Consider the following 16455-nt stretch of genomic DNA (forward strand, 5'->3'; position numbering starts at 1 on the left):
ACTACTAATACAAGCTACAATGTGGATGAACCTCAAACATACTATGCTAACTGAAGGAAGCCAGATAAAAAAGACTGTATGTTGTATGATTTCTTTATTTGAAATGTCCAGAAATCTATGGAGCCAGAAAACAGATCAGTAGCTGCCTAGGGTTGAGGGTGGGAGTGGAGAATGACTGCAAACAGGAATAAAGGAACTTTTGGGGGCAGTAGAAATGTTCTAAAACCAGAGCATGGTGGTGGTTCCAAACTCAATAAATTTACTAAGAATCACTGAACTCTACACTTAGAGTAAGTGAATTTTGTGTCATATAAATTATACCTGAATAAAATGATTAAGAAAGAAAAAAAGACTGGGGCGCCTGGGTGGCTCAGTTGGTTGAGCGACTGCCTTCGGCTCAGGTCGTGATCCTGGAGTCCCTGGATCGAGTCCCGCATCAGGCTCCCTGCTCGGCGAGGAGCCTGCTTCTCCCTCTAACCCTCCCCCCTCTCATGTACTCTCTCTCTCTCTCTCATTCTCGCTCTCTCAAATAAATAAATAAATCTTAAAAAAAAAAAAAAGAAAGAAAGAAAGAAAAAAAGACTAAAGTTCAACTGTAGGATGGGGGTACCTTTAAGTTTCAAAAAGCCTGGGATCACAGAGGAAATTTCCTCTAGTTCAAAAACTTGTCAAGCTGTCCTTAGACTGGTTAAAAAGAACTTCCTTTACATGATGTGCAAAATATTTAGAATCACAAAGAATAAAACAAAACAAGAAAACCCTACCAACCTCCTTTAGGAATCAACCTGCTGTCCTGACAGATTCTGTTGTCAGGGTGAAGAATGTGCTACCACAAGGGGGCTCCATCTTACCACCTCGCCCCTCCCCACCTGGGCCAAGAGTTAACTGCTAGGCTGGCACTATTATAAGCCTATATGCAATCTACCTCTAAAAATTAAGGAAAAAGGGTAGTGTTTGTAAAAAGAAGCACACATGAATATTCAAAGGGCTATGTTTCATAATAAAGTAAAAAACATACTTGGGCCAGTAATGCAAGTGGTCAGTCAAGTTTTTCTATATAGGGACATATAAAATCTTTGTCACATATTTGTCTGTTTTTACAACTCTTTAAAAATATAAAAACCATTCTTAGGTTGGGGCTGTACAAAACCCAACAGTTTACTGATCCCCTCACTTAGAGTATTAATGTTCCATTAAGGTGATGAGCAACTGATGAAGAATTCTTACCCCCCCCCCCCCCGCTTCCTGCTCTTTTAGTCAAGGGTAAAAATGTATCTCTGGTTTTAAAATATTCACCACAAAAGCACCAGTAGAGACTGTCTGAAGAGAGACTGGGGTGAGTGAATCTGCTACAAGCTTCTCCAGAAGGATGGGCAGTGGTATGGGCTGAGCACCTCAGGAGCTCTCAGCCAGGTAAAAGGACAAACCGTGAAGGCAGACCTTTTTAAAAAAGATGTCCATCTCATCACAAGCCTCTTTCCAATCACGAGACCTTACCAGTCAAAATGGGGTATCTGTGAGATTCAAGACCAGGCCCCCCTTGACTTCACTTTCATGCTTTCACAGTGGGATCTATGGAACAGCTAAGTCATATGAAACAATAAAAGTATAATTATCTCTGTAATTCAGCCACTGTACAAATACCTTTAAAAAAAAAAAGACAGTTTTCCTCATTTTGGTCTAGGGTCTTTGAAACACAGTGCTACACTTGCCTACAATTTGTACTACAAGGGTCTAAGATCATCCTAATGGCCACAAGATTGCAGTAAAAATAGGATACTTAAAATTTTATCACTTTGGTTCCACAGCTCACACTTTCTCATGCAAAAGAAAACAGCACTGGGGCGCCTGGGTGGCTCAGTCGTTAAGCGTCTGCCTTCGGCTCAGGTCATGATCCCAGAGTCCTGGGATCGAGTCCCACGTCGGGCTCCCTGCTCAGCGGGGAGCCTGCTTCTCCGTCTCCCACTCCCCCTGCTTGTGTTCCCTCTCTCACTGTCTCTCTCTCTCTCTGTCAAATAAATAAATAAATAAAATCTGTATTTATTTGACAGAGAGAGACACAGTGAGAGAGGGAACACAAGCAGGGGGAGTGGGAGACGGAGAAGCAGGCTCCTGGCCGAGCAGGGAGCCCGATGCGGGGCTCGATCCCAGGACCCTGGGATCATGACCTGAGCCGAAGGCAGACGCTTAACGACTGAGCCACCCAGGCACCCCTCTCTGTCAAATAAATAAATAAAATCTTTAAAAAAAAAAAAAAAGAAAAAGAAAACACTCAATTACTATAGCTGAAAAAATTCATATGAACACTGAGAATGAAAAAAAAAAAAAAAAGGAGCAGCCCCTGCCATCAGAAAGCCGGCCTGGTCCTCACAGCCAGGCCATGCTGCTCTCTTAGTGGACATAAACCATCTCAGAGAACACCAGCTTCAGACAAGTCCCTCTAAGACCATGATAAAGTTAGACAAAGCAAGGTCGCCTCAGAATTTTACTAAGTACAGACAAAAACAAGGTAAATGTGCAACGCACAAAATACCAAACAGCCTGGGCGCCTGGGTGGCTCAGTTGGTTAAGCGACCGCCTTCGGCTCAGGTCATGATTCTGGAGTCCTGGGATCGAGTCCCGCATCGGGCTCCCTCTGACCCTCCCCCCTCTCATGCTCTCTATCTCATTCTCTCTCTCAAATAAATAAATAAAATCTTAAAAAAAAAAAACCAAACAGCCCCTCTCATGGCTGAAATGATGCTACTTCTTTAACCAATGCCAGCTTTATCCTCACTCTAATCGGCCCTTCCTTATAGATAAGATTTATTGAGGTAACCTAATTATAAAATTACTCCCACTTTCTAACAGCACCCAATCTACAGCAAACTCCTATTTCCTTAGACCATCCCCCAAATCACCCAACCAAATTCCAAATCCCACAAAAGGTTCTTTCTAACACCCTCTAATAATAGTGTGATACGTCCCAGCCCCCCATGGTATGGTTTCACCCCTGCTGAAACAAGTAATAAACCCAACTTGTTCAACTTCATGCGTGTTGCCAGTGGCCTTTTGGTTGGAGGGGACTGACAGCATGTAAATACTGAGTTCTCTCCATTTCCCTACCATACTCCAACAACCCCCTCCAGAAGATCCACAGTGCACACAGGTAAAGAGAACAGTATCAGAGGACCAGGAAGACTAAAATGCTGGTCATCTCTGAGACTCAAAGAGAATATATCAAACAGCAAACAACATGATAGATAAGGTCTCTCAAAAATATTGCAAAACAGAAAATACAAAAAAGCCAAAAAAATAAAAAACCAAAAAGGTTAGCAATTTCTTCAACTAAAATTAGTTTATACTGTTTACACTACATGTTCAAAAAAATATTTTGACAAGAAATAGAGTTGACAGAAGAAAAGATCATTTGAAATTTTAAAAAAAATCAGCTTTTTTTTTTTTAAATAGAAAGGTCAAGGGCGCCTGGGTGGCTCAGATGGTTAAGCGTCTGCCTTCGGCTCAGGTCATGATCTCAGGGTCCTGGGATCGAGTCCCGCATCGGGCTTCCTGCTCCTTGGGAGCCTGCTTCTCCCTCTGCCTCTCTCTCTCTCTCTCTCTGTCTCTCATGAATAAATAAATAAAATCTTTAAAAAAAAAAAAAAAAAAGAAAGGTCAAAACTTCCAGCTGTCCATTTACCTACTGAAAGGACAAAGCAGACCCTATTTCTGTAACAAAACAGAAGCACAAGCAAAGCTAATATTTGGCATTCACTAATTTTAGCTCCAGAAAGAACTTTCACTTTTCAAAGTGATAATACATCTTGCATAAAATATTAACAAGTCCAGTATATAGATAATCCTTTCAATTTCCCAAATCATGGCAATATGAAAAGATTCTATATTCTCAAAGTAACTAGAAGGTTTCAAGCACCCAACATCCCCTGAGTTCAGGGACGCAAAATTCTATTAATCAACAGCTATACAGTCATCGATGTGTTTCACAAGAGAAGTAGTACCTTGGCTCATACTGTAGGATGCCTGAAGCGCCACTGTAAAGCAGCCCATCATGGGGTCCAGGGCACCACACGGCCCTACTGGTGAACATGTGCAGTGTGGTGTTGGCCTTTCCAGATGTAGCAGTCATGAGGATGAGGCCTTGGGCATTCACTCCCTCCTGTATTTGGCTACATGCGTGATGTCACAAAAAACTCAGGTACTCAGGGACCTCTCATTAAATAAGGTACGTAAAACATACCTTTGGCTAAAACTTTTGGAATTAAGTTTAATATTACTGATGACACTTTCCTGTGAGTTTACTGACAGTTGTCTGATATTTAAGGTAACAAAGCAGGTAAAGTGAGGTAAAATTCCTTTCTGAAAATCCCATTAGGCTTACCTTTCAGAGCTATCACCTTAGAGGCTGGATTCATGATGGCACTTTCAGCAGAGATGGGCCGCCTGATTGGCGCCATTGGATCACTCATGTCAATAATCACTACCTGCGCCTGTTCGCCAACCTTCTCTCGGACACATATAAACTTATCAGATTCCATGGTCAGTGTGCTGAATCCAATGTTGGCTGGATTGATTCCCAAGTTTTGGAGCTAAAGAGAAAACAAACATTTGATTAAAAGTAAGTCTTTCCTCTCTGAAACAGATTAAATCTAGCCTATTATTTAGAAAGGCTAAGAGAGGAGGAGGAAAAGTTAAGAGTTTAGAAAAAAATTTAACATTAAGTGATTATTCAAGGCAAACACTGACTTGTGTATCTATACCTTTAACAGGTACAGGCAATGCATCAACAGTAGGCCGTGAATCAACTCTCAAGGAGCTTACAATCCCACAGGCTGATGAGAACACACAAGAATAAAGCTAACACCAGGAAGAGGGAAGGATGCCATGAGTGATACAGACAGGAAGACTTCAGCTGGAAGGGGGTGGAGGAGGCCATAAAGAATATTTCACAAATAAGGAGAGCCTCAGCAGGAAGGGGGGCTTGAAAAGGTGAAGGCGGGGGAAGAGAGGAGAAAGGAAGAAAACACAAAAACTGGTTTCCCCAAAAGCAAGCAATAACAAAGAACTAGCCAAGAGTTTGTCCTTAAAGCAACCCCACAAATCATAAAGTCTGATTTAATTTCTCAGTCAGTTTAAATATTTCTCGGCAAGTCTAAGGTTAATAAAAAGTCAACAGGTCTAGTACATCTTTGGAGGTAGATTGCTTGAACTTGCATAAAACTTAAATCAGGCACCTTTCTCCAAAGGCCACTTTATACATAGTGCCTGGTTTAAATAAAAATCTATTAATGAGATAAGCTTCAGTGAAAAACCCTGGGAAAACACACACTCATGAAATTTCCATCACCCCTATGAAGAACCAGGTTTATTTCAAAAAATTCTCCTGCCCCAACCTACCTACAAGTATCTTTGTTTCTAAACATTGTTCTGCTCAACTCAAACCCTACTGCTACTGACTTGACCCTTTAGTACCTGTTACTCTGGGTGAACTTGTATAAAAGTTTATGCTAGCGGGCGCCTGGGTGGCTCAGTTGGTTAAGCAACTGCCTTCGGCTCAGGTCATGATCCTGGAGTCCCGGGATCGAGTCCTGCATCGGGCTCCCTGCTCGGCAGGGAGCCTGCTTCTCCCTCTGACCCTCCCCCCTCTCATGTGCTCTCTGTCTCTCTCATTCTCTCTGTCTCAAATAAATAAATAAATAAAATCTTTAAAAAAAAAAAAAAGTTTATGCTAGCAACAAAGATTAGGGACCACTTGGCTACCAGCCTTTGGAAGAAGCACAAATGAAACTGTTCATACTGCTAGTATAATTCTTTATTCCATCATTTTTTTCCCCATGAACTCCTCAAAAGCAGGGACTGTATCTTTTTTTTTAATGTTATATTAATCACCATACAGTACATCATTAGTTTTTGATGTAGTGTTCCATGATTCATTGTTTGCTTATAACACCCAGTGCTCCATGCAATATGTGCTCTCCTTAATACCCATCACCAAGCTAACCCATCCTTCCCACCCCCCCCTCCCCTCTAAAACCCTCAGTTTATTTCTTGGAGCCCATAGTCTCTCATAGTTCATCTCCCCCCCTCCCCCCCCTTCATTTTTCCCTTCCTTCTCCTAATGTCCTCCATGCTATTCCTTATGTTCCACAAATAAGTGAAACCATATGATAATTGACTTTCTCTGCTTGACTTACTTCACATAGCATAATCTCCAGTCCCATCCATGTTGATGCAAAAGTTGGGTATTCATCCTTTCTGATGGCTGAGTAATATTCCATTGTATATATGGACCACGTCTTCTTTATCCATTCATCTGTTGAAGGTCATCTCAGCTCCTTCCACAGTATGGCTATTATGGACATTGCTGCTATGAACATTGGGGTACACATGGCCCTTCTTTTCACTACATCTGTATCTTTGGGGTAAATACCCAGGAGTGCAATTGCTGGGTCATAGGGTAGCTCTATTTTTAATTTTCTGAGGCACCTCCACACTGTTTTCCAAAGTGACTGTACCAACTTGCATTCCCACCAACAGTGTAAAGGGTTTCCCTTTCTCCACAACCTCTCCAACATTTGTTGTTTCTTGCCTTGTCAATTTTTGCCATTCTAACTGGTGTAAGGTGGTATCTCAATGTGGTTTTGATTTGAATCTCCCTGATGGCTAATGATGATGAACCTTTTTTCGTGTGTCTGTTAGCCATTTGTATGTCTTCTTTGGAGAAGTGTCTGTTCTTGTCTTCTGCCCATTTTCTGACTTATTTGTTTTTTTGGATGTTGAGTTTGAGAAGTTCTTAGAGATCTTTACAGATCTTGGATATCAGCCCTTTGTCTGTAGTATCATTTGCAAAAATCTTCTCCCATTCCGTGGGTTGCCTCTTTGTTTTGTTGACTGTTTCCTTTGCTGTGCAGAAGCTTTCTATCTTGATTAAGAAGCATGGACTATATCTTACTTGTTTTTTGTGGTACAGAGTCTAGCACTATTGAATATTCCAGCTGCTGAGTGGAACGGGCTGCAGGACAACAGGTCACCTCATCTGACCTTTCTGCTAACTCAGGAGGCAAGTTATGCCATGCACAATTTACACTAGTGCAACACAAGGCTTTTAGGTTAAGAAATCTTCCCAAAGTCACAATGCTGATCAGTGATGGAGACAGCTTGTGCTCTAAACCACAACACTGAGTTGTTTGAAATTCACATTTTATTTTCACACATCTGAAGTACCAGCTTAAGGCCGTAAATATAGCGTAGTGAATGAAAGTTGAGACTTTTTCATAGCAAGTAATTTTCATACATTCATTCTATAAATAAGTACTGAATACATACTACCTACTAGCCACTAACTAGACTCTGAAAACAGTAAGTTACATAAGATATAGTCACACTATCCAGAGCCCACAGACTGTGGAGACTAATGATTACTATTAGGTTGAACTGTATGAAGTTGCTGATAAGAGGACAATGAAAAGTATCCTTGGGAGCAGAAGCCGAGGGTGGGGGGGTGGGGGGGAACTGGGTGAAAGTTCCCAGGAGACCTACACAGTCTCCTTTTTTTATTATGAATTATTATAAGGATTATACTATATAAGCATCTAGTAACATTTACAGAGCACCCTAACACTCAAGCACCCAACACTGTCAAATCTTTACATTTCAGAGCCATACACTTAAGTGGGCCTATATTTTCTAAATTTTCACTTTATTCTTAGTTTGGGGATCATGTTGGGTTAATATGGCAACATTCTGATTTCAACTCCAAATATCAAGAAATATTTGTACCCAATCTCTTGAGCACAGTACATTCTTAAATATTAGTGACTGAGTCCAGTTCCCCACACAAGAGCATATACACACATTCATGGCATTTGGAAAAGGTAAAAGTACCTCGCAAACCAAGACACTGAAAACAGTGCATCCAAAAATAAGTCAGAGACTATTAGAACTAGAAAAAAGGAAGATGGTGGTTCTCAACCAGGGGTGGTATCCTGTAGTCTTTGGAAACAGGGGCAATTTGAATTGCACAGTGACTAGAAAACACTACTAGCATTTACTGGGCTAAGACCAGGGATGCCAAACACAGGACAATCCCACAAAAATAACTTTTACATCCAAAATATCAAATACTGGGGTGCCTGGATGCTCAGTCAGTTGAGCCTCCAACTCTTGATTTCGATTCAGGTCATGATCTCAAGTAGCGGGATCAAGTCTCTCGGCGGGCTCCACTCAACGAGAGGGGGGATCTGCTTCGGATTCTCCCTCTCCCCCCTGTGCATGCATACTCTTTCTCTCTCTAAATAAATAAGTCATAAATAAATAAGTAAATAAATAAAATATCAAGTACCACTGAGCTTTACTCCATATGCAGAAACAGAACCCCAGAGAAGTGGTGTGCTCAAAGCAATGTTTTCTCATTAGTTAGCAGCTATAACTAAGGACTCCTGATTCCTATAATAATTATTCTGAAAGGTAACCTAGATACACACTTAGAACAGTCCATATACGAGTTAAGCAAAAGTACACAAGATACTATCTAGTAATCCTTTTCTGTTCTCAAGACCTGCAATTAAATGAATCCAAATTCAAATCTGACACTGGGGAAAACATAAAAAGAAATTACTCATCCAACAGTCCTGTGGTTTCTATATTTAAGGGGCTTAGGGACAGCAGTCTGACTGGGAGGGTTGCAGCTGTGTTTACACAGGGCTGTTGGTGAAAACACCAATTGCCCATATCAAAGAGCCAAAATGTTTCAGTTGCACTGAACATCCCAGGTTTTCAGGCCTCTTGTCTTTGAAGATGCTAGTCCTTTCTCCTTCTGTATATGTCTCTTAAGGCTCATTCACTGCCTTATCACTGTACCAGCACATGGATGTTCAATAATTAATTAGTAAAGAAGTTACAAGTTTTAGGCAGTCAAGAAAATAATTTAAAGTAACTTAAAAATATGTATTTTATATGTCAAACTTACCAGCAAGCTTTTTCCTAGCCTAAAGAGGGCGCTTTGTAAATGAGGACCTATGAAAAATGATGATACTGGGGTCTTTTCTAGAACTAACCTAAAATTCTAGGACTAGGTTAGTTCAGGGTACTTTAAAAATTACATTTGTATTGTGCTTTACAGAACTTCTCTCAAATTACACCAATGTAGGTTTTCTGTATTTTAAAACCAATGCATAAGACCCTATATTTATACCTGTTAAATGTCAACTAGTTGGATTCCAGCCTGTCAAGATCTGCTTGGAGTCTAATTTTGTCATTGAACTTTGCTAGCCCAGCTCTGCGGCATCCTTCTCCAGCCAGCCAAGAGAGATCGTAATCTCTCCCTGGCATGGAGGCCGCCAGCAGGCCTCAAGCAAGAGAAGCAAAAGAAGAAAATATAGAACAGATGAAAGGAACAGATTTAGTGAAACAGCAAGGGAAAGCAAAGAAATACTTACAGGATGGGGTGACAGGTGTCAATAATTACTGCCCCAGAAGGATATTAGTAAGCAATACTGTCAAATACATGCTGCAATCTGTATGTAATCTTAAAAGAAAGATCTTCAAACTCTGTTAAGTTACAAAAGCAAAAGGAGGGGAATTTTATAACAGGATTCTTTTAATCATTTTTTGAAAGATATAATGGTTTCCTTAATAGTAGTTTCTTCTGGGAAAAGAGACCCAGTGTTTGAACATAAAGGTTTAATTTTCTTTTTTCCTTTTTTAAAAGATTTTATATATTTATTTATCAGAGAGAAAGAGAGAGAGAGAGCAAGCGCACAAGCAGGAGGAGCAGCAGGTAGAGGGAGAAGCAGGCTTCCCATGGAGCAGGATGTCTGATGTGGGGCTCGATCCCAGGACCCTGGGATCATGACCTGAGCCGAAGGCTGATGCTTAAAGACTGAGCCACCCAGGCGCCCCTGGTTTATACCTCTTCATCTAGTTCCTTGAGATATAAAGTTAGGTTGTTTATTTTTTCTTAATATTGGCATTATTACTATAAACTTCCCCCTTAGAACTGCTTGATGTGGAGCTCCATCCCAAGATCCTGGGATCATGGGGCGCCTGGGTGGCTCAGTCGGTTAGGCGGCTGCCTTCGGCTCAGGTCATGATCCCGGAGTCCTGGGATCGAGCCCTGCGTCGGGCTTCCTGCTCAGCGGGAGAGCCGGCTTCTCCCTCTCCCCCTGCCTGCTCTGCCTACTTGTGCTATCTCTCTGTCAAATAAATAAATAAAATCTTAAAAAAAAAAAAAAAAAGACCCTGGGATCATGACCTGAGCCAAAGGCAGAAGCTTAACCAATGGAGCCACCCAGGTGTCCAGAAAGGTTTAATTTTCATTTATATGTTCTATTTGGGGCTATTCTTCCTATGTATATGTATTACTTTAAAGTTTGTTCCAGACAGACTTTGCCCTAGTTACAGACTTTGCTCAAGAACCTGGTGGAAAGGGACCTTGACTAAGATCCTCCTAGCATACTGTAACTCTTTTAACCCAATAAACTCAAAAAGTACTTGTGCAGTTTGGGGATTTTGAACATTTAAATATGTTCTATGGTGATAACTGATTCTTCCAAGGAGGACCTGTCCGAATTCATTTAGTATTTGCTCAATTACCATGTCACTGTTGTGGATATTCTCGCAAAGGCTGACCCTTCCACACACCCTGGGTGATTGTGTGGTTACTCTCTTCACTTCGTAAATAAGAAAGTCAGAAGGTAAGTGACTAGCCCAGTATCTACTTCCAATACAAGAATCATATCCACCCAAGGCAAAATTTAACAGCTTACACAAGACCTTAAAAACATTTTACATGGGTGCACAACAATTTCAGTACACAAGGAGCCTACTGTTGTTTGTCTTAGTATAACAAAAAACATTTCACAAAATACGACGGCTATGTAATGGCAACATAAACCAAGTATGTACTAGGCTGTGAGTACAGTGTCACTTTTCAGAGTGACTCCCTGGGGCCTCTCCAGCAGACACAGGTGCACATGTCTGTTTTCAATTCAAGCTCAATCTACTCCTTAGAGTTCTGCCTTCCCTACTCATGTGTAAAAGGCTTCGAACATCAATCTCTTTCTTTAATTATGAATAATGATTAGAAGATTGACTGCATGTGAGACTCACCTGGAAAGAAAAGCCAAAGTTCTCACCTCTCAGAGATTCCGATTTCATGTTTAAGGTGGGCGCCTATAGAGGTGTTTCCCAGCCTAGGCTGGGAAGCACTGATTAAGACTAGTGACCACCTCGCTCCTACAACTTACATAGATTCCCTTGGCAGACTCTGTATCTGTTAAGAACATCACCTCAGAGGGGCGCCTGGGTGGCTCAGTTGGTTAAGCGACTGCCTTCGGCTCGGGTCGTGATCCTGGAGTCCCGGGATCGAGTCCCACATCGGGCTCCCTGCTCGGCGGGGAGTCTGCCTCTCCCTCTGACCCTCCTCCCTCTCATGCTCTCTGTCTCTCATTCTCTCTGTCTCAAATAAATAAATAAAATCTTTAAAAAAAAAAAAAAAAGAACATCACCTCAGAGATATGCTACATATCAAAACCTTGAGGGAATGCATTTATATGTTCTCTGTGTTGAGCTGTTTCACATTTCAAAACTCTTACAAACAACTATTCCTCTTCTGAATCAAGGTGTCATCGATTCTTAGCCCTTTAGCTTTTTTCCATTCTCAGCATAAATAGCAACAACCTTCAAACTTAGATATCTGAATACAAAAAAGTTCAAACAGTGCGTAGAAGAAAAATATTTCTGCAGAACTAGTCCTCCTCTCAAAACCAGGGTGACAGGATAAGTAAAGTTAAATAAATTGCTACAATCTCAAATTGAAGTAGAAGAAAGCTTTATTATAGTGCATTAGATACAGAAGTACAGCTTCTGCTTTGGGTACATTCCTGAAAAGTTGACTGTAGAATAAAAGTTCCTATACACTGATCTGCTTTTTTTCTTTTTTAAAGATTTATTATCTTCCAGAGGGGGGAGCAGAGGGAGGGGGGAGGGAGAATCCCAAGCAGAAACCCCTGCTGTGCATCAAGCCTCCCATGGGGCTCAATCCCATGACTCCAGCCGAAATCAAGAGTTGGAGGCCCAACCGACTGAGCCACTCAGGCACCCCCTATATGCTGATATCTAATTCCCCACTGGCCATTATAAAACTGTTTTTTCCCCTGGGGAAAATCTGGCCCAAGAATTTTCATATGAAACAAACCAAAATTAAAAACAGAAGAAAGATAATTAGATTCACAAAATACAAAGTGATATGGTAGACACAGCGGGGGGGGGGAACAAAATGTGAGATAAGCAGGAGTATTCTTAATAAAGTAGACTTAACAGTAAACTGGTCACAGGTGAGCTATATGGAGGGCAAATATGCAGAAAAGTCTACAAACTGTCATTAGACAATCTACATTACAACTAACCAGTCAGTGATAATACAAACATTTCAGTAAGAAATTGGCTTCATTCCTTCAAAGATCTCAGGGCCTGTTATGTACTGGGCAGTGGGAATACAACTGCAGATAGGAGGAGATCCTGAGCTTGCAGTCCAGTAGGGAAAATAACCACCTATACACCATGCAGTTAGGGCCACCATGAGGGAAGCCCCAAAGCTATGGGGGCACACAATAAAGGCTCCTAATTCTGACATGTCAGGGACAGCTTCCTGTCATTTAAGCAGAAGGCTAAGTAGGACTTGGCTGGGTAAGAAGAGTGAGGGGAAGAGGGTGCCTGGGTGGCTCAGTCAGTTAAGCATCTGCCTTCAGCTCAGGTCATGATCCCAGAGGTCCAGCATCAGGCTCCCTGCTCAGCGGGGAGTCTGCTTCTCCCTCTGCCCCTACCCCCTGCTCATACACTTGCACGTGTGTGCTCTCTCAAATAAACAAAAATTAAAATTAAAATAAAAAAGATTGGGGGGAAGAATGTTCTGGAAAGAGGCAATAACATGTGCAAAAGCCCACAGGTAAGAGTGCTGGGCTCCAGAGAAGGTCTTGAAGGACAAGATGGGGAGCATCAAAAGAGCTGAGCAGGTGCTGGATTAGGCAGGGCTTTATAGGGCATTGGGGAGTCTGGCATTTTCATCTTGGAAGCAAGAAGGAAGCATTCACTGACAAACTTTAAGCAGATGTTTAGCCTTTGAGAAAACCTCTTTGCCTGTGTGCTAGAGAATGGGGAAGGCAAGACTGGAGGTAGAGGACCAGAGACAAAGTTAGTGCAGCCATCTAGGTAAGCAATGTTGGCATAGGCCAGGGTCATGTTGGTCATGCTAAGAGTGGCAGAATAGGGCGCCTGGGTGGCTCAGTCGGTTAAGCGGCTGCCTTCGGCTCAGGTCATGATCCCGGAGTCCCGGGATCGAGTCCTGCATCGGGCTCCCCGCTCAGCGGGGAGTCTGCTTCTCCCTCTGACCCTCCTCCCTCTCATGCTCTCTCTCGCAAATAAATAAAATCTTTAAAAAAAAAAATTAAAAAAAAAAAAAGAGTGGCAGAATAATGCCCAAAATACATAGGAAGAAGCACCAACAGGTGAGGGAGAAGTCATGGCTCTCTCCTAGGTTCCTGGCTGGAAACTGGAGAAGATACACATTTGGGGAGAAAGAAGAACCCTATTTTGGAACATGATGTGTTGGAAGAACCTATGGATCATCCAATGTCCTTCTCCAACAGACAGCTGTCATAATAGCAGTAACAACTGACAAGAATAGAACATTTTATTATGTACCAGACACTGTCCCACACCTTACATTTATCACATTTATTAACTCAAAATATCATAATAGCTCTATGAGGTAAAAACTATCCCTTTTATCTCTATACTATAGATGTAGAGATGGACACACAAAAAGGCTACAAAAATTGCCCAAATTCACTTGGCCATTAAGTGCCTGAGACCAGATTCAAACCCTTCCGTTTGTCCTCAGTCTGTGCTCTTAACCAGAGCCTGCTATTGTCTCTCCTACATGCATCTCTGAGGCTCAGCAAAAATATGCAGCCTGCCTGGGAACACTGAGCATATGGGAACACATACAAATCAGCCAGTAGAGCATACAAAGTGAAAAAATAAAGGGGCTCAAGACAGACCCCAGGTTTATTCATGAGAGGAGCCCACAAAGGAAACTGGGGTGTGGGCAGAGAGATAGGAGAAACCTTGGGAGACTGTGGTACGACCAAAAGCAACAAAGAAAGGGTCATGAGGAGGCAGTAAAGCACAGTGTCAACTGTAGAAGATGTTTGTGATGCTGGGGTTTGAATTCATCTTTTTTGTAGCAGAGGCTGGCAAACTACAGACTGTTTTTGTATAGCCCAACTAAAAATGGGTTTTACACTTCTCACAAAATTTTAAAAAGGGGGGGTGGGAAATTATGTGACAAGAGACAATACATGGCCCTCAAAGGCCTAACCTATGTACTATCTGGTCCTTTACAAAAAAGTCTGCATGACAACTTGTGACCTTGGCAAGAACAGATGCAGGGGAACAGTGGGGGCAAAAACCAGACTGCAGGTTATTAAGGAATATAAGGGAAGTGATGGAGGGATAAGGTAATTCTTTCATGGTGTCTGGCTGTGAGGTAAGAGCTTCAAGGGGACAGGGGAGAGGGAGAAGTTTGTTTGTGTAAAGACAGAAGAGATGTGAACATGGTTAAACACAAATATAGAAGAAGCCACTAAGAGGGAATGGATGAAAACATAGGAAAGAGAAGATGCTACTGAGCAACTCCCTGTTAAAAGGGGGAAGGATGTAGGATCCAGAACACATGCAAGAGAAAAAAAAAAACCCACTTTTGAGAAAACAGGAAGGCAGAAAGGGGCAACTGCACACAAGTTTGTAAGGCTGCAGGCATGAAGGTGAGGAATATCCCAGTTTATGGCTTCTGTTTCTCTAATCATCTGCTGCCAGCAAGGGGGAGTGGCGGGATCAGGGATTTAAGAAACAAGCGGAAATTTTGAAATGTCTGCAGTTAAGGGAGAGTGTACAGACTAGAAAAACAAGGAGTGCAGAGCAATCTCAACAGCTGGTTAATGCTGGAGACCACAAACCACATTTACATGACCTGTACGTTATCAAGTCACAAGCATTTTCCAGGTAATAAGATTTCTTCAAGACATTATGAACTTGGATAGAAATTTAAAATGCCCTACTGATTCCTTGCCTTTTGAAGAGAACATATTTAGTGGCTAAAGCACGGCTTTGGAGTCAGAGATCAGAGTTAGAACTCAAGCTGTCACTTGACTAATTGTGTAATTTTACCTTTACTGCTTACTCTCTCTCTGCCTCAGTTATCTATAAGTCTGTGCCTGTTATGATAAATACTACATTAAATGAAATTTATAAAATACATAGTATAGTGATTAGCAAGAGAAATGGTTCAATAAAATGGCTCATACATATTATTATATTGTTCTAATTAGCAGCAGCAGTAGTAATTTGTTATTTCACATTACTGTCAAGAGATGGGTGTTCAGGAGACTTCTACCGTGACACAACCACAGCTGTATCACTAACCAAGTGACCACAGAGGAATACTCTAGGGATTAAGTTTCCAATCTGCATAATAAGAGGATCTGACTGGTCACTATACTCCTATGCGCTGTGGGGGAAAAAAAAAAAAGACCTTCCAATTCACCACATTCCTGGCAATCCCGCAGTGTAGTCACAAAGACCTGAGTCTGAATCCTGCTCTTACTTGCTGAATGACTGGACAACTTATTTAACATCTTTGTACGTTGGTTTCCTCACCGAGAAAACAGAGAAAATCATATGGATCTTATGGGATTGTAATGTTGTTGTTTTTTTTTAAGTAGGCTCCATGCCCAGCCCATGGAGACACGGGGTGGGGGGTGGGGTCTCCAACTCACAACTCTGAGATCCAGACCTGAGCTGAAATGAAGAGTCAGAGCTTAACGGACTTAGCCACTCACGCGCCCCAGGATTGTGATGATTTAACATAAAGCACAGAGCCAAGGGCAACTATTCATCTACCCCACCTCCTCACCTGTAAAATGAGAACCATATCACCCTTCACAGGTGTGACACATGCGTGTGAGGTGAGTGAAGCACTGTACACCGTGCCAGTACACAACCCTCGGTCAAACACCGGCAGCCAATCTTTTATTTCCCTGAGGCACAACTCTATTAGGAGAGCTGGAGATACAACAAACTGGGACCTCAGTAAAAAGCTAAACTTTGGGGGGTGTACTGCATTGAAAGGATCTTATTAAAACACACCATGATCCCTCTTCTTCTTTGGTCACACGATTTGACGATCCTTTCCCCCACGAAACCACTCCAGTGACTTCGGTAGCCAACAGACGCAAACTCAGAGGTGAGAATCGAGAGACGCAAAAGGGGAAATGAGGCTCAGACTCAGATTTTAGAGTTACAAAGCTTGCGACTGGAATCCGAGTGCCCTGCTCGTAAGTCTAGTTACAGTTCCCAGAAGCACTGAAAGGGGACATTGCGGCAGATCTTAGGTTTCCA

At 42.0% G+C, this 16455-nt stretch overlaps 1 protein-coding gene across 6 annotated transcripts in view; it reads right to left on the reverse strand.

Moving 5' to 3' along the window:
* The window catches only part of CLTCL1 (clathrin heavy chain like 1), a 100579-nt gene that overhangs the window by 83594 nt on the left and 530 nt on the right, over positions 1 to 16455 (reverse strand). For 5 of the 6 annotated variants that reach the window (XM_034989108.1, XM_034989109.1, XM_034989106.1 and 2 more), the window contains exon 2: positions 4379 to 4586. In XM_034989108.1, coding sequence (XP_034844999.1) covers positions 4379 to 4586 — 208 coding nt within the window. Of the gene's footprint in view, positions 1 to 4378; positions 4587 to 6191; positions 6206 to 16455 lie in introns of those variants that run through there. The other variant, XM_034989105.1, reaches the window with a different exon arrangement.

The sequence above is a fragment of the Mirounga leonina genome, unplaced genomic scaffold (genome assembly GCF_011800145.1).
Source record: "Mirounga leonina isolate KUSES-001 unplaced genomic scaffold, KU_Mleo_1.0 Mir_481, whole genome shotgun sequence".
NCBI classification, from domain to species: domain Eukaryota; kingdom Metazoa; phylum Chordata; class Mammalia; order Carnivora; family Phocidae; genus Mirounga; species Mirounga leonina.